Source organism: Camarhynchus parvulus, chromosome 7, assembly GCF_901933205.1.
Source record: "Camarhynchus parvulus chromosome 7, STF_HiC, whole genome shotgun sequence".
Taxonomy (NCBI): domain Eukaryota; kingdom Metazoa; phylum Chordata; class Aves; order Passeriformes; family Thraupidae; genus Camarhynchus; species Camarhynchus parvulus.
Window position 1 is genome coordinate 32,546,247 of NC_044577.1, and position 19,323 is coordinate 32,565,569.

Sequence of the window (19,323 nt, forward strand, 5' to 3'; positions counted from 1 at the left end):
AAGCCAAGACACAAAGTGAACTATGCCTTACTGGGAACAAGTAATGAATCTATTTAAAAATCATGTAAGCATGTATAAATACTCTCAGTGAATTCATGCTTTTATGGAATTCTTCACAATTTCAACTGATTAGGTTGACAAGTACCTAGACTTTCTTCCCAATTTAGAAAGCAAAAGGCAAGGGATTACAATGATAAGATTTCAGATGGTGTGGCACAGAACAAAGTAGCTAGTTCTCTTTGACAAAACAAAGGTTGGACTGGATATCTTTTGAGGTCCCTTCCAACGTTGTTATTCTGATTCTCTGAAATTCTAAATCTAACATATTATCAGCATGGGCAATGATTTTCTCCTCCATCCCAGAGGATCAGTTGCCTTGTGTTGGCTATAGGTGGTTGCTGTGTCCCTTCAGGAATGAACCAACCCCATTCATGTGATGTGTAATATTTGGGGCAAAATTCATGTGATTTGGTAGGGGACATCCCCTGGTTCTGCAAGAAAGTCCTGTGAAGTCCTACTATACCTTTATATACCTGTTCAAAACCAGCAGGATGTTTAGGACCTGGTCCTAAATTTGTCCTGACCATGGTAAATCTGTATATTTCATGCCTATTTTTATTTAAACCCTGTACTGTGTTGTGTTTTGTGCTGCTTCCTTTCTCTTCAAATCCTTCTTTGCTTTATCCATTAGTGGAAAGACTCTTGTGTGGCTTTAATGGGGCCAGGATATTGGTCCAGTCTGAGTTACATCCAGTTCTAAAGGGGCCTTTAAGTGCCTTTAACAAAACAGCAATCTTGTCAAATTTGTGCAAACAGGGCTGGCTCCCTTTAAAAGCTGTGTGCTATTATAGCTGCATGATTAAATGAGCCTGGAAATTCTAAGAGAAGATAATCTTGCTCTGCTCTGTCAATGCAAAAAAACTACTGAGCCTGTATCCTGTGCAGATTATTTGTTGGAGACTGAGTTGTTATTATCACTTAAAAGTCATGATGGCCCAGTGATTGCTTAAGCAAAAGGTGGCACATTCTTGGTAGGAGAGAAATGTAATCTGTACTTGATATTCTGATTGAATGTAAATATTATTCATGGCATATAGCTGAGTCCTCTTCCCTAGTGGTTTTATGGCTTGGGCTTCATTGGTCTTCTATTGCTGAGCTACATCATTTCCTAAATACATCATCTGTATTGGAAGCACTTAACAAGTTCTGGATTGACAGAGTGTATGGATCAGTGAAGCTGGAGACCATTTATCTTTTAAATTATCTAAACATATTCTTCCCACTGTGTCTACTTTGGTTGTTATGTTTGGGTCATGGCATATACTGTAAAGGTCTCTTGATATTTTTCTGAAAATACTTAATATTTTATGAGGTATCTTTAAGGAGGAGAAAGACATCAGAAAGACTCTGTGATTCCCTTTCTGTCTTGACAAGTACAGGAGTGGATTTCCAGTGGCAGTTACAGACTCAGAGGGCAGGAAAGGGTCAGAGCTTATGTCCAAAATGCTACGCTGATCCAGGCCTCATGTGAAGATTACTGGTATGCCATTTGCAAAACTGACTCTTTCATATGACCAAATTTATATGGAATGTCTTTGTGTGGCATTTCTAACCCCACTTCAGTGGCCACTTCATCACATACCCCTTGAAGGAGGCATCTTTACATCATAATTCCTCCATCTGAAAAAAAATATGTACATTTTGTCCTGAAATACACCCCAGCTAGAAACACTGGAACTGTGTTTCTGAATGGGATCAGCAGCTCCCACCATGCATTCCAGGGATGGATTGTGGACACTTTCCATGGCCTGAGTCAGAGCTAGGAGCTGGAAGCCATTGACATTCAATGCTTCCCAGTTTTGGAGCCCAGAGGCAGAGCTGAGAGCTCTTACCACACAGAGGCAGATCAGAGCATCCTCTGCTGTATGTTTAGTGTTTCTGGTTTGTGTTTGCAAGGATCTCAGGCAACCTCTCAGCTGATGGCTGCAGCATCTCCATCCCTGCCTCCACGTGGGCTGTGTAACTCATTGCATAAACCACATCAGGATGGGTTATCTCCTCTTTGCAAAGCACCCTCTGAATGCTGAGCAGTGCTTGCCTTTTATCTACACCTATTGGTACACACACAGATCTCAGATTTAAAAGTCCTGTGTGTGATGTGCCTGCTTTAACAGGGGCTTTTTGTCTGTTCCAGGAGCTGTGCTCAGCTCAGTCCATTAGGGTAATGCTACTTGGTCAGTGGAGTCACTTATGATTTACACTGGGGTAAGTGAGACTGGAAGCTGGGCCTTGATCTTTTTAATGCAAATTCATCAATTCTGTTAGAGAAAAGATGAAAGGAATCTATTACATTCCTCAGTCATCTCTTGAAACAAAATCATTTGATTGGTTCCAGGCAGTAAGAAGTCCTTACTCCTGCAGTTATCTCCAGACATGAAACCTTGAGTTAGTGACCAAAGCTCTTACTGGAGATATTTATTTTTCATGGGTAGTGATTAATGATGAGTGCTAATAATGACAGAAGTGATTTCCAAGTTAAAATGTAAGAATGCAAAACTTAAGGTTAACATGTTCCTCTGGTGTTTGACTGAGCAGTGTGTGTTTAAAGACACACACCTTCTTGTACTTCAAAATGTTTTATTCCTCTTTTAAATCCACACCTTGACGTTGATCTGACAGTGGTGCAAATGAGAGGGTGACAGAGGTCTCTCTGATGTAAAATCAAAGTGAATTCAGATGCACAGTGCAGGCACTGGAGGAGTGTGAAGCACAGAGCACGTAAACATAACAAATAGCTGCACGTGCAAAAGTACAGCAAGTGCCAAATGTCTACAATACTGCAAATTAACTGCTGTGACAGGAGATCTTGCAGTGCTGCTCTGAATGGGAAAGCAGAACTCGATAACAGAGATCATAAAATTGCCCCCTCCCTTGATCTTCAGCTGCCTAAACCAGGAGAGGCAGAAAGAGCTCTGAACAAACAATCTTTTACGGGTGATGGATGTGGCACTGCTTTGTCCAGTAAAATTGCTGATTTACTAATAGTTAAAAAATAAATCCTTTGTGATGACACCAACCTCTCTAACCTGCTAAAGCAAGTGCAAACAGATGGGTATCTGTGTGACTGTGAGTGATGAAAGCAGTCTGCAGAAATACCCACAGCTCTTGACGAGAACGGATATTGCAGCGTGCAGGAACATCACCAGCATCCCCATTAGGATATATTCATTTTCTTTGTGCCAGCAATATGACCAATGGTACTGGGTGGTTTGATTTACTAGATCTGCCTCTTCTAGCAAAAAAGCAACAGATATTTTATACAAAAGTGAAATGTGCCCAGGGAAGCCAGGGACAGATTTAAATTCTTCAGGCTTTCCTCTTTATTGCAATGCCAGCAGACTTAAGGGACTTTTGACCCTACTAGTAAATTTTTAAATAAATGTAGGATACCTGCTTTATGGGTCTGAAAGGGACAGGAATAGCTTTTTTGTTTCTGATAGGAGAATCTGTTTAAAAAAAAAAAATCACTTCCTTTTATGTGTGAAATTCCATACTGGCTTTTCTTCAAGACTGTTCTGATGTACTTCAAGAAAAATTGCAACCAAGTCTGGTCGGTTTAAAGTGGTACAAACTACAGATATAAGCCAGGTAAAATATGTAAGTGAGAACAGAATGAGGCCCTGCATTTTTAGAGCAGATAAATGTAGCTCAGAAACTTATTTTTAGAGTTACATACTTTGCAGTAAGTCAAGCACTTCAAGAGATGAATACCTATCACATATCAATGCTGAGGAAATGGTACTTTGTTGATTATAAATCAAAATTGAAGGAATTTTTGGGTGCAGCTCATCAAACACTGACTTGGGAAACAATTTTCCTCTGGAATATTTTTCTCCTCAGCAGCCTACCAAGGCAGTTGGGTAATTTTTGTGGTTTTGGTATGAAGAAATGCTTATCCTTTAATCCTTAAATCACTGCAATTGACTATAATTTCATGTGAAAAGCAGCCAATAAAAGTACAAAATAGGGATTAGCAGGAGTATTTTTAGATTAAAATTACTTGAGTTGGAAAGAAGTGGCACATAATCTCAGCACCTTCATGAGCACTGTAGCAAGCTGAAGAGGATTTGTTCTGTTTCATTTGAAGACTGATGGCACAAGTTACAGGGGATAGAAGCTATTATTACAACAGGGAGGATTTCACAATAATCGTAATCCACAACTGTACATAAATTTAATTGAGAGTTAATTCTTTTTTGTCTGATATCTTTTAATCATCAATGCTATACAATACTTCTGCTTCTACTGGCAAAGCACTTGGGAAGCAAAGTTAAACCCATCATCTTGGCCATAAATTAGGACACTCATAAAGCTGCAACAATTGCTTCCATTTCTAAGTATTAAAACAAATGACTACTCTCATTTAACCTTGAGGCACAAGATTCTCATTGCTTGTATTGTGATATAATTCACAGGAGTGAATATAAGCTTCTGTTGGAACAAAAAAAATAATTCCTCTTCATTCCCTTCCTGAAGTGTTCAAGCTGGTATCATTTCCAGCATGAAGTCCTGGCTTAGTTTGCATACTCAAGAGAAAAATGTAAAACAATCCCCCTGCCTCTGATGTACAGCTCACTTTTGAAGGAAGCATGTACTCGTTTCAGGTCCTGATACCTGGGATATTTCTTAAATCTTTGCCTGGAGTTGTATATGGCAGGTATGAATCACAGCAAATGGCAGCTTCTCTCTGCATTCCCCTTTCTAGAACACAGACAAATTTATTGGTTAATGTTTATATAAGCACAGTGTAAGTGTGCCTGATTTACTGTACCAATACCTGCAGCTGTAGAACGTCTGTTCTACTCAACAGCATTTAAAGGACCTTTGGGGTGCACAATGTGTATCCCATTATCCCATTAATGACAGGGCTCAGCTTTGGGCAATAACAGAAAAGTTATTTATATGCACAATGATTTTTTTTCTTCCTCAACCACTTTTACAGCTTCCCCAAGTTATAGAAGAGTCAATAGCTGGCTTAGTGATGCTGGCAGACTAAGTAATACTTTGTACATACCCATTGCTAGGGAGAGAAAAATGTTGAGCTTATTTTTGTGACCTTTATATTCTGAGAACTGGCTAAAATCAATTTATAGTTCCACGAGATTGGATGGTACCTACACTAAGCAGTAAAATTGCTTCCACTTTGATAGAGTGTGTTAAAATATAACAGCAAGGTAACAGCCATTGATTTGGGTACAGAATGGGAAGTGAAGGGGGGCTGGTCAAGTGTAGGAGGTCAGGGAACAATTTGACAGGTTTCAAGCCACTTGGTCTTGAATACTTAGGAAAAAGATTTCAAGGAATCTAACCTGGCAACTACTGTTATTAAGGGATAAACATGAGCACCCCTGGCAGTAAAAAGGGGACAATCATCCAGAGCATGCCTATGGAACCACACATTGAATTATGGGAATATCATTGAGAGAGAGCAGGATCAGATGACAGCTGTGTCATTGCCACTTTGTGCCTGAGGTCAGGACACAGCTTTTCTTTCACCACAGCAGAAGATCTCTTTTAATGAGGCCTTCTCTTCAGTCCTCAGAGATTAATGGGAGCAGCTGATTTCCAGAGCTCCCCAAGGAACATTATTGCTCAGGCTATGAACAATACCACAGAAATTCTCTAATTATCTGCTGCCTTCACTTGTTTGTATAGTTCTTCTTGCATGACACTTTGTTTATTATTGTCTTCACAGGTCACCTTGTAGAACAGATGCCTTACAGAAGGATTAGGAAGGAAGGAGGGCTGAGTGATACTGGCATGTATCTATCATGTCATGTTCTGATCTTACTGAGGAGGAAATGAGTCCTGCATTCCTGTGCCAGTGCTGTGGCAGAAATACAGATGTGGTGATTCAATACAGATGTGGTGATTTATACCACTGAACAAGTCCTGACAGGAGTAATTCCCCCTCGTAGCAAATGAAGTGGTTCATCTACTGGATTTCAACTCATGGAGCCAGGTATTGCTGAAATAATTCCTGCCAGCTGCTCCTCAGCTGAGAGTGACACAACACAGCCACCAGCACCTGATCCCAGAGTACAGAGTGTTGTGATGCCATGTTAGGTCACACTGTCTCACAGTCTTTTGTTGTCATCTTATTGCAGGGGTTCCATACTGTTGTCTCCTTATCACAAAAGTTTCATACCTTCTTGGTGTTTCCTTGTGGGCAGCTCCTCAGAGCACTGGCTCTTTCTCCTTCACAAAGCGGCCAACTGACTCCAGTTCCCCTCTCACCCAACTATAGCACTCTTCTTCTCATTGATTACATCTGTGGCCTGTTTAAATCAGGCCAGTTCCTAATCTTTGCTAACTGGCCCAGCCGCAACTCCTTAGGGGTGAGATTACTTTCTACTCTATCTTTATTTTCTGATATTCTATCCCCCTGCACCTTTCTATGCAAAACCTTTGTACAATTCAAAAAACCAGCACGTACCTGCTCTGGGGACTTTGGTACAGCTCCGACCATTTCCAACAAAGCCCTGAGGGCAGCGGCCACAGAGGTACCCGAGGTAGGGGGGTTTGCGGTCAAAGCAGGGCGCTCCAGGGAAGCACGGCCTGCTGGCACAGCTGGGCGCCTGTGCCACAGCCCCTGCACGGCCAAAACAGGGCATTTATTCACCATTTATCAGATGAAACACATACCTAAAGTACAGCCCAGCTAAAGCTTTGTAACTGCTTTTATTCTTCTCAAGTCTAATTAACGCGAAATGTGTTCGCAAACCTTGAGCCAAAGATGGGAATGTGGCACCTGTGCCACAGCCCCTGCACAGCCAAAACAGGACAGGTCAAGCATTTATTCACCATTTATCAGATGAAACACATACCTAAAGTACAGCCCAGCTAAAGCTTTGTAACTGCTTTTATTCTTCTCAAGTCTAATTAACGCGAAATGTTCGCAAACCTTGAGCCAATGATGGGAATGTCCTGTAGGCACAGTGTAACAGAACAGCTGTTTCTCATTAAAGGAAGATTTATTAGTCCTCTAATTACGTGTTTTCAAGTTTATTACTCGAAGTTGTTTGGCGTTTATCATGTAAAATATAGAAACTGTAATTTTCAGCATAAGTGAAAGCTTAACTGAGTGAGAAAAGGTATTATTTGACATCTTTTTGGTCTTTTGTAATTGGAAGGTAATTATCAAACCTTACAGCACCTATACTGTACTTTTGAAATTACACTGTGAAGTACATATGTTTCTGATCTGGAAATCATCCTTAATGTGTCAAACCTTCTATTACAGAAAACTGCTTTAATTATCTTAGGACTATGTGCAAAATTGAACACTCTGGTAGTATATAATATTTTAGAACTTATGAAGTCGCTAAATAGCAAGTATATATGAACTGCCTGTGAAGTATTTAATAGTGTCAAGGCAGAGAACAGATGATTAATACAATCTTAATGATGATTGTAGATCCTTTTTAATTGCTTCCAGGGAGGTCTCCATCATGATTCTCATGTATTTTCTGCATTATTCTTGGTCTTTACCTACAGTATCATGATATAGGATACCTGCAGGAGGCAGGCTCTGCCTAGGGGTTGGCTGGCCTGGTACAGATATTTTAAAAAAAGAGGGTAAGAAAAAAACTCCTTCTATTTTACATATAAAATATGTTATTTTTACATATAATATATGTGTATAATATAAACATATATATATTATATATACATGTTATATTATATAGTATATATAATATATATACACTATATATATACTATATATATATAATATAGTATACACTATATATTATATAGTATATATATAATATGTATACACATATACATATATATTTACATATATGTTATTTTTACATATATTTATATATTTATTTGTTGTCTCTGTACAACAGACATGACCAATCTCAATTTTTTGCTGCCTGCTTTCACTGGAAAATCAATTAAATGCAACACTCATTAGAGCAGGACCAACACACGCGTGGTGCAGGTGCACACCCATGTCAGAGTGCTGCACCTCTGGGAAAAGCTACTGCCACAGGCAAGTTCATTCCTCGAGTTGATCTCATGATTAAAACTCAGTAGCCATTCAGTGGCTGCCCATTAAATACTGAAATAAAACACCAGCATCACTTGGTCATGGCAAGCTGGCATAATCTCTCACTTTTATCATCTTGCTTTGCGCTGATCACTGCAGTTTGGGGTGGTTTTGTCCTACCTCAGAAGTGGTGATGTCTAATTAAGCCTGACCACTCTGACTGTTATTGTTGAACTGCTTCCCCTCCATGTCAATTTGTTTAGCAGCAGTCCGCAGTCTGATGTATTGAGTGGTTTTTTCTAACTCAAATTTTCTTGTGTTACAAACAGCTAGTTTGTGTTTACTGTTAAAGTGTTAAAATTAATGATCTCTGAATCCATAATCTTTCCCAAATGAAAAAGATTTCATATCCTTGTACACCTACCTTGCCTATCACTTATGTTAAAATTCTTAATTACAGGAGAATCCTTTGTCTCCAAGGATTGCAGTGGCTGCTTAACCTTAGTCCTGTTCAATTCACCTTTGCCATTGCTTAAAGCTTCTGTAACATCAGCAGCAAGCACAGCTGTGGAAAATATCACAGAGACAAAAACAAGGTGTTAGAGCTCAGCTGTGATTGATGATAAAAAGCCACAGCAACAGCAAATCAGGTAACTTGGCACAAATTTACCCTGGAAGCCTACAAGCAAATAAAGGCAGATCAGGTGGGTCCAGCTGCTGGCATACAGCAAAGCTTCAACCAGTTATAGGAGAAATTATTGCCCTGAAATTCTGACTCTTTACATATATATTAAACAATACAATGAGCTGTTTCTCACTTTAGAAGCTACAGAACAACTTCAATCCTCCTTCTCTTTATACTCACTTAGACAAGGAAGGTAAGAGCAGGAATGTTAAGTTTCTGAATCAGAGCTAAAAATAATGATTTCTCCTATCCTAGGTGAACAAATAAGCCCTCAGGTTTATTCCTTCTAATAAACGTTCATTTCAGAAACAGGTTTTTTTTCTGTAATTAAAAAATGCAAAATAAGAAATGTTATATTTTTCAAAAGCACATTATTTGGTATATCCTTCCTTTGTGGGTTAAGTTAACCACTAAAATATGCATTTGTGAAACAGATGCAAAATCACTTTGAAATAACCAATGTGGCCAAATGATACATCACAGAAAACTTTATATACAGGTGTTTGGCAATATGATTGAAATGTTTGGTAAATCTGGCAAAAGCAGTGCTGCTGGTGCCAGGGTCCTGCAGCTACCACTCAGTCTGTTTGCAATGGATATTTCTTTCCTTTCTGTAGTCAATATGAGGAAGTGTTAATCACTGCACAGGAAATATATGCATCTTCCACTTGGATTTCTTTGGAAATATCAAGAAAAAAAGTAAAAAGTCTTCAGGTGTTGATTTGTTGCCTTCTGCTTAAAAAAAAATGAAAAATTCTTTTGGAGAAGGTTTTTGTCCATGTGACTGGAACAAGCAGGGGCTATGTGAGTCACATCAAGTGTGCTGGGAAGGTCTCAGAGTACAAAGTCACCTTTGTAGGCTCCCCAGTGAAGAGTCTGTTGCTCTAAAAGCAAATATTGAGCAGATCTAAAACTGTTAATGGCCCTTTCCTTCACTAGCAGGGATCTGAGGAATGACTTCATGCCAAGCATTCCCTGGGCTGTGTCCTCTAATGAAAGCACACCTTGGAAACAGAGGTGAAAGGATGGAAATGTTGGGCACACTGACTTTTCTCTTATTCTCCTAGCAGCTGTCACCCAAAGCAAAATCAGCCCTGGAGGTGCTCACCAAATGCTCACTCATGGATGTGTATTTAGAAGTGAAGTAGTGGGGAATGTGCAGTGTCCTTGGTAAATTATCTATCTGTAAAGTGCTCTTTTGTAGGCTGTGGTGCTCCTTCTCCACCAGAATGAAAATTAGCAGAACAATTTGCAAATATCCACATTAATATAACATGACAATAGTCTGATTTGTACATTTAAGGGTCTGTACTTGAAATGAGTGGCAAAATATTCCATTCGGGATAATAGTAGTAGAATTGAACCCATCCCCCCACCATCTCTTAAAATAAATCATGTAAAACACTTACATTTGCAAGTTTTACCATTTCCCTCCATCCCAGTGGGGCAAATTCCACATGCATAAGATCCAAAGGTATTCATACAAGACACTCCAGGAAAACAAAGACCCTCTTCACATTCATTCTTGTCTTCCTGACAAGTAAGCCCTGTGGCAAAGCAAAGGGGAAGTTAATAATCAGGAAAGGCTCCCTGTTTGTAGTTCAGCTCAAGTGCTGAAGCAGACAAAGGCTCACTTCTCAGCTGCAAACTCATTACAGGGTATGTCACTCATGTTCCAGCCAAATTCCCCACTGTCTCACTTAAACCTGCTTTTATCACACTGTTTATTGCTGTCATTATTGGCACCAGAAGTGCTGAATTTGAGACTACTGCTCATGGAAAGCTGTGCATGTTAAATAAAAATGCACATAAATGAAATTAATGTTGCCCCTTCATGTCATGTCTTTGCTGCTGTTTTTGTTGCCTTGTTAATGTGAGATCTTTGTCATGTACTGAAGAACCCCACGGATTTCACCATTTTGGCTTTAGGATATGAGGAGCCATGTACTGACCTCTATTGTACTTTCTGTTTCTGTGTGAACCTCACATAGCTGTGAACTGGCCTGATAGAGTCTGGTTGAAGGTAAACCTTACAAAATGATCAGTTTTAAAAACAACACAAATTTTTCAATTTAAAATCAAAATTTGAAGGAACATTCTGAAGATGCCACTGAGCCACAGTGCTGGTATTCAGAGGACAGGCTGCCACAGAATCTGAATCCAAAACAATATCTCTTGACTATTGCTGATTTTATAAAGAAGGGTTTAAACATCCCTCAAAGCAACTGATTTTCAAATTCACAACATTGAGTGACTTAATGAATCAAATTAAGGGAGGGTGACCCAAAAGATAAAATCACTATCTGAACAGCAATGGAGCAGAGTAACCAAATATAATATTGTTTAAAACTTCTCCAGGTGCTGCTGTCTCTGCATTTGGGCAAACTTGCTCGGCTACTGCTGGTCACAGGATGTACAGCCCTGGGAGCAGCCACAAACCAACCCTGACCACTTTCATTAAAGCATCCCCTTTGTCCCTGCAGGAATGAACAAGGAGATTGGGACAGCTTCTGGAGAATCCAGGGACATGCCTCAACACACAGCACCAGGTACAGAAAGGTCTGATCCATATCAGATATCCAGCTTTATTGGGACAAAAGGTCTAAGCATAAAAGAAGCTTTTTTTTTCCTTTTTTTCCCTTTCCTTCAGAAAAAAAAGAAAAGAGGAATGAATTGCAGGATGATAAAAACAGAGAATTATTATTCACCTCCTACAACATAATCTCTCATTGCTTCAGCATTGCAGACAGCTTCCACTAGTCCTTTCATGTTAAAATAGTATCTCAGTGTAGAAAAACTCAAAATGAAGTCTCTTTATAGTTTGAGCTGCCGAAAAAGCAGGTGACATCACCTTCCCATGCCTGCTTCTTCTTGAGGAAAAAAGAGCAGCAGCAAGAAAGCTGCATCCCTTTTCCTTGCCATCTCAGCATAATTTATTATGGTTTTCCTGCTTCTTGTTTCTGGACATCACACAGCATTGAAGATCTGGGCTTACCTTTTTCCTTCCCTTGTTAAATTTTGGCTGACTGCTTATATTTCACTAGATTTCAATTATCACGTTCCTGACATCAGGCTGCTTTTCTCTGATGCTGATTTCTGGTGATGCATTGGGAAATTATTAGACATCACATGGAAAATATTGAATGAGTAACCCTCTGAATAAATTAGTAATTACGTCCTTTCTCTGAGTATCGTACAAAGACTAAACCTGCTACCATAAACAATGAGAGGAGGATCATCATTTCCAGTTTCAGTAACAGTCACTTCTCCCTTGGTCCCTCTCATACTTCCCTTCTCACATTTAAATACTCTTTTTGCACTGCAGAGGGCTGTCTTTCATATCTCAAGGACAAGGGCATTACAGAAATCAAAGGAACACCCTAAGTAACAAGATAAAATTCAGCCCCTTGGCTGATTTTTGTGATGTAAAGGTGAAACTATGCAAGCACTGCTGTTCACACAGAGATTTTAAACAGTGTCTGACCAATCTGGGCATAATGACAAACCTGATGAATCCAAGGAGAAATGTTTGCAAAGACTGAAACTTGGCTGCATGATGCTGAAGGAGCAGCAGAAATGGACATGAAACTGCACCAAGAAGTGTCAATTATTCTGTTTACAGGACCTCCTGTGCACCGTAGCACAGGGGAGTCTCAACTGTCTTGGCACTGCTACAGTACAAATGAAAATAATAGGAATAGAAGTTCATCAAGTTCCAAGGCTGAACCATCTGTTTGTGTGCCAGCTATATTTCTCCATCCCTGCATGGGAAGTTGTTTGAGAAAATGAAGTCCTTTCATGCCTTGATAGGAGCTGACCACCTACAGATGCAAAGAAAGATTTTTTGACTGTGTTCATATTAAGCTGACTCTAAAGGAACAGAAAAATCCCATTTAGGGTCTCTATAGTTATTAGAAACCAGTGACACATCCTGGGAGTTTCTTCAGTTTCCTGAAATATAAATGAAATTATGGTTCCATCTTACTGCCCATCCCACCCCTAAAGTGATTAGTTTGTACTAATCACTGCTATATGGGGAAAGAAATAATGATTTTGTGATTGGCATAGTTATCAAGCATGAGTTCTCAGGTGGGTGATGTTCTTGCTTCCTGTGGCCAAAAGAATAAACAACAGGGAACTTTGTTATCTTGTTGACAATGCAGATGAAAAATGGATGAGCTTTGAACACTCAGAAATCCAGTAATAACTCTGGATTAATAACTCTCTCAGATTTCCTACTGGCTTTTCTCCCTGCCTTGTTGCCATTCTTACATTTTACCCTCCCACACATGCACCTGAGCTGCTGCTTCCCCTGCAGGGCTGGTGGGGAAGCTCTCACAAGTTCACTTCTTGTTTCTTGTTTCTACTGCCTGTTTGCTGTCATTTGTAAAGGTTTGATGGGGAAGTGGTGCTGTCACTTGAGCTGCATAGCATTGCCTTCTCATTAGATTATTGATGGTTTTCTGGGGAATTGAGGCATAAACACAGCATCAAGAATGAGCTTTTATTGTTGTCACCGAACCTGCCCTGAAGTAAAATCATCTGCTTCCCAGCTGGCTTGCAGCTCCACTTGTTTATAATTTTTCACCTGCTATTAAAACTTTGAGATGTATTCCTTTTTCACTCAATCATATCTTATTTTATTTTCTTTTGTTGCTTGTGTTTTGGCATTTTGGGAAGGACAGGGAAGAACAGCAAAACCCTTGCACTGTTATTTAACTTGCAAGATCTCAAGGTGCAGGAAAACCTGGTTTTTCTCTGACCATTAAGATGCTGTGTGCCCTTGTCTCTCCAGTCAGCAAGTCCACTGAAGTTATTAACTTATGGAATTATATTCATTTTTATTCATTTAATCAAACTCCTTACAGGCAATCAAAACTTTTTCTCATGGTATAGCTCCATAAATTGCACCATAAAAATTCCCAATTTTTCCTGTGCTTGTAGGAATGTTCTTTCCAGGGGATTACAGACATTCTGCATGTATTTAGTTGGCTTAGGGATTTTTATATTTTGATCAAACTTCTGTGTTAGAGCTTTATTCTCCATGTGTGCTCTTGCCTCGGTGGAGTTTCTGGTGGTGTAAAGACTTTGGTCAGAAGCAGGCTTTGGCCATTAGGTAGCATTACCTGGAGTCAACACAGATTAGGTATCACAGACATTTTAGGCCATTTTTATGGACTTATGAAGGATTTTTATTTTTCATTTCTGCTGGAATTTTATAGAAATGAAATCTAGGCTTGCAGTCCCACATGACCAAAGCAATAAAGCTGCTGACAGGCAGGAGGGGTACTTTGCCCACTGAGTAAAATCTGTTCACTGCTTTTGTTTAAAAATGAATGTTTTTCTGTATATATGCACAATAAGCAGCAATAATTATGTGCATTTGATGTTACTTCTACTTTATTTTTCAAAATATAACACTGGTAGTAGTATATTCTCTCCAAGAATGTGAAGAGAGCAGGGGGTTAAGTGATCATCTCTCTTCTCTTAATTTCTTAAAATCACATTTTGGCTAGCTTTTCTGGTTTTGGCCTGGATAGAATTTTCCAACCATGGCACCAGCCTTGAAGAGTTTCAGGGGTTAGATTTTGTTTCATCATCATGTCTGACAACTCACTGGGCTTGTGATTTCCTAGTGCTTAAATTTAATGAAGCTTCAAGCAGGACTAAAGGACAATTTATTTTTCCATGTTTTCCATACCTACTTCTTCCTAGACCTAAGAAACCTCATTAAATCCTAGTTCTTTCCTCAGCTTAATTAAATGAAATCCTGTCAAGTGCAAAAAGGCCCTGGATCTTTTCCTTTTCTCTCTTTCACTCAGTCTTCTCCTTGCTCTATGAGATCGTTGATCCATGAGATCTCCTTGCATCCATGAGATCCTGGACGGACAAACCCATGGGAAATGAGAAGGAAGCAACAGAGATCTGGGAGGTTCACATCCTCCTTGAGTGATCATTTCAGGACAACAGAGCTTTAGGTCATTTTTCCTCATTATTAGAGAAATATCATCTTTCTATGTCTACAACTAAGCCATGCAGCAGAAGAGGTTTATGTTTTCAGTCCATTTGGCAGAGGTTGTGGTCATGCTGAACTCAAAAAATCCTGTAGCTCAGTATATCTGGGGTTAAATCAGAGATGCAAACAGAGAGGTGTTACCTCCCAGACCAGGGGGGCATTGACAAAAGTAGCTCCCCACGCTGTCCACGCAGGTCCCGCTGCCACAGGGGTTTGATTTGCAGTCCCTGACGTCTTCCTGGCAGAATTCTCCATCAAACCCATTTGGGCACAAGCACAGGTATTCACCAAGGCCTGGAGGGTATTTAATATTGGTGACACATGTGCCACCACTGAGGCAGCTGCAGGGCTTCACTCCAACCTGGAAAAAGCAAAAGGGGATTCTGGTAAGGTTCCTCTGAATAACCACAGCTGGGATGTGGATTGTTCCCTTTAGGAAGGGAGAGATTTGCGCTGCAAACATGTTATCCACTATTATGGAAACTTATTTCTAACCAATTTCCTTTGTCTAGATGGATGGTCTTATACTCACTGTACTTATTTATTTGACTGAGAGCTCGACTTCAAAGGGATTTCTTTCTTCATCATTTAGGAGCACATTCTGACTTCTTATAAGGGAAAAACCCCAATCTTGTTTGCTGTAACAGCAGATTTCACATCGTATCTGAGGGCAGAATTTGTTCCTTATTCTTCAAAGAAGAAAGGAAAAATCTTTTCTCTTTGCCTGCCTGCCCACCTTCCTCCTTCACATTACAAATGGCTCCCAGGCAGGAACATGACTGTGGCATTCCTTATCTGGTGTCTCCCTTCAGGAGAGGGAGATCCACGGTTGTATTTTACCTATGTACAACAACTGCATTTCTACAGATTCAATGCTCTGCATTATCTCCCCCAGATAACACAGGTCTAGCTTGAAATATTTCCATTAAAGCCATATCTAGGCTCCAGTTTCCCCTTTGCTGTGTGGGTTCAGCAGATTGGTATTTTGCGGTTTGAATGAGTAAAAAGAGGAATCTCTGGGAATAAAAATCTTTTCTTCACACAACTGTTCTTATGTCAAGAGTCTGTGTCCTGCTCTATTAGCTCATCCAATCAGAGGATTAATGTTAGCCCATACAATAAAGACAAAGCCATGCACAAGCTCTGCCAAGAAACTTAGAGTGTGGAGTAAAGACATAAGAGCAAGACATCCTCTAAAAATATAATTGAGAATGAGTTATAATCTCCCTTTTATAGCTAAAGCCTGGTCTTTTATGTTATATGCTTTTTTTGTGCAATCCAGATGCAAAATGTGAATTTTAAAGCAGATTAATGAACCATTAAAAGGCTCTGCAAGAATGTTCTTTCAAACAGCAATCAATAGCACTCTCTCTTGTTCCCTGTGTATATAGTTTCTATGTTCTCAGAGATGTTTATTCCATTAATTGATCATTATTGCAGCGCTGGATATTATACACTTATGAGGAAATAGCTGAAGCCTTGTTTTTCAAGACAATAACAAATTATTAGCTATGATGACAATTGCACAATTGCACTGACATGACAAACAAGTTTGTTTTTCCTTTCCAGTGTTCTTTCCCTTACCTCAATGGAGTATCTGCTCTGTGCATTGCACTCATCAGACACAGTGAATTCAAAGGTTTGCATTTCTTCTGAATCCACTTTCCAGAGGAGCAGGCCAGCAGGAGAGAGCCTGGCATCCCGTGGCCCAGCCTCCAAGATGAATAGCACAGCTGACCCTTCTGGATCCGCTGCTATTAGCTGGTAAACAAAATTCTCACCAATAAATGTCAGCAGCTGGCTGGAGGGGGCCTGGAACACAGGAGGCAGGTTGTCTAAACAGCAAAAATGAAACCATGATTACATAAACTCCAGTTTCTCCCACGTAAAGGTTCTCAGTGTGGGTCTTTGAAGGAATGCTCTCAAAGAAAACATGCAGATCATACCCAGAGGCTGATGGAGGAAGAGATTTGTGTGTTAGAGGCAACAAATAGCTTTACCAAAAGAACACCATTTTCCTTCCCTTTTTTTTTTGGTGCCCTATGCTGAGTTTTTATCCCATCCTGCACTTGGATTCATTTTGATGCACTATCTGACATATGAGTAAATAATACATGATTTCTATAACCTCCCTTTAGTCCCAACTTTTCTTAAAACTGTAATTAATTATATTTCTTATACTTACTTACATATTTAATCTAACTATCATCCATCCATTTAAACATACATAAAATAAATCTCAAAATGCTGAACGACAAATGAATTGGGCAGGCAACTCAGAAGGGAAAATAAATTGTAACTCTTCCACTGAGTAGACTCTCCTGCCTTTACCCATGAGGAGTAATTAAACAAGCAGTTTGAGTGAATTCAGCTGGGCATTTCATCAGGAGCAAAGGTTTTTCAGTGCCAGAGACTGTCCATCCCCAGTGACAGGGGGTGTATCATGTCACCACTGGCGCTGTTATTTCCAGGGCTGCTGTTTACATTCACTATTTCCTTAATGAAGATAAACCCCCCTAATTTTACAAGGGTGTTTAGCAGCAGAAGATAAATGCTACCTGAAGGTACTTTCAGTGTATATAGGTAAGGAGGACAAGGTAGAGAAAATGATTACATTTTATAATTAGAAACCAAGGAAAAGTAAGATCAGATGAGTACCCTGAGGTGACAGCAGCTCTTTTTGGGCCAGGAATTTCAGATCCATGTCCTAAGCCTCCTCAGTCTCAAGGCATCTTTCCTCTTTAGCCAGTAGTACAAATTGACAGGTATTGATATTTAAAGGAATCTTCTCACAGCGTAATTTGACCATGTTTATGTTTAACTTGAAGCACGTTTCTAATACCCAGGATAAATTTCAAGACATGCTCTAACATTATGAACTATATATGTGTTCTCATAAGGACTCCTTGCACTATGCTCATGGGAAATCATCATTAGGGGTTTTTTTGTGGTGCATATAATTTTTATCCAACTTTGCTTTCCATAGCACAGCTTAGATGATGCAATTATTTAAATATGTGTCTCCTTTATTGCTGCTGTGTTATGAGAGCTTTCTAAAATGCTTGTCCAGCAGATTGTCCTGGAATAACTGTTGAAAGCTTCCATCTATTCATTTACCTTTTATTTCCCAAACACTAAAGCCATGGAGCCCATAAAAGTTGTGCCCAAAGTAATCAATGAAATATTGATGCAGGGTATGCATTTATGGATAAACACAAAGGTGTTAACTGAATGAATGGTAAGTGGAAGTGGTAGGCACAAAATAACATAAAATCAGATGTTCTGAAAAGAGTCTGTGGAGGAGTGTTTCTAATCCTACAGAGATCTGCTTGCCGTCCAGTAAATATATATACACTCTCACTATTACTGCAGAACTTTTAAAGAAGTTTCCACGCTTTTGAAAAACGGTCTGACAAACCCTTTCTTCTAAATATTTTTAAATTTTGACATCATTTAAAAGCGAACCATGACGTGTGTCAGAGTTCCCAGGTAACTTTTAGTTTTATAAATTTCAAAACAAATGCAGTTTTTGCTTTTTAAACAATTTCCTGAGTTTGAAAATCGAGCTGTCTTGAAATTAGTAATGAGTCTGTCTCTGTGACACCCCGGACCAGCTCATCCCTGAGGATGCTGCTGCTCTGACCAGCAGAATATAAGCTCAGGTTGGATGTGGCTCTGGGCAACCTGGTCTAGTGGAAGGTGTCCCTACCCATGGCAGGGGGTGGGACAAGATGATCTTTGAGGTCCATTTCAAACCTTTCAAAACTTTCTATGATTCTATGGCACAAAGGAGGCAAGGTTTGTGAGTCACAGATAATATCCCTCATTGGATTAAATATTTTGCTGGGGAAAAACACACAGCTTTCAAGTGTAGTCTCTCTTTCAGATCTAAATCACCCTTAGGCATTTTAACTACTCATCCAAATGGATTTTTAGTTGGCCAACTTTTGGGATGTAATAAAACCCCAAACAACTGAAGCAGGCTGGTTCTGTGACTCACATACCTTTCTATAAAGTGTTTAGGTCTACAAAGCCTAAAAAGCAGAGAAACTCCTTCTGGAAGCACCACATGGATTTACATAAAAGCAGTAATATAACCTTTATATTGACCAGATGCACACATGTAAGGGAGATGGGCTGTGAGGATAATGCTGCTGGAAGTGCAGATTATCTGTAAAGAGTGGGGTGAGCAATGGTTGTTGTTTACACCGGGCAGGTAGCCATAAAAAGCAATGATTTAGTCTTCATCCTTCAGGAGATGCCTCAAAAGGCAGCCTCCCCATGACCCCTGCCTCCAGGGGCTGCAGAATGAGTGTGCTGTGGCAGTGAAGGTAATGAATGCCTGATCCCTACCACTTGGACTCCCTGCCAAGCCAAGCTCTGTTTTGAGGCATTTCATAGGATTTGGCTCAGCAAAAGGAAGCAATTCTTGCAGACACCAAAAATACATGCTAGTGTTTTAAAAACAGTATTTTCCCCAAATTGCCTCCGTAAAGATTTGTACCTGCGAGATGCTGACAGAGATATTTAGGGTTCATCACCTTTAGGTGACAGACTTGGGCACTG

The 19,323-nt window shown here is 39.7% G+C and overlaps 1 protein-coding gene across 1 annotated transcript in view; it reads right to left on the reverse strand.

Moving 5' to 3' along the window:
- The window catches only part of LOC115905814 (von Willebrand factor D and EGF domain-containing protein-like), a 247,084-nt gene that overhangs the window by 120,094 nt on the left and 107,667 nt on the right, over positions 1-19,323 (reverse strand). The window contains exons 17-21 of the mRNA XM_030952485.1: positions 16,342-16,592; positions 14,899-15,118; positions 10,151-10,288; positions 8,481-8,621; positions 6,497-6,652 (exon numbers count right to left, since the gene is read on the reverse strand). Of these exons, the coding sequence (XP_030808345.1) occupies positions 6,497-6,652; positions 8,481-8,621; positions 10,151-10,288; positions 14,899-15,118; positions 16,342-16,592 (906 nt within the window). The remainder of the gene's footprint in view (positions 1-6,496; positions 6,653-8,480; positions 8,622-10,150; positions 10,289-14,898; positions 15,119-16,341; positions 16,593-19,323) is intronic.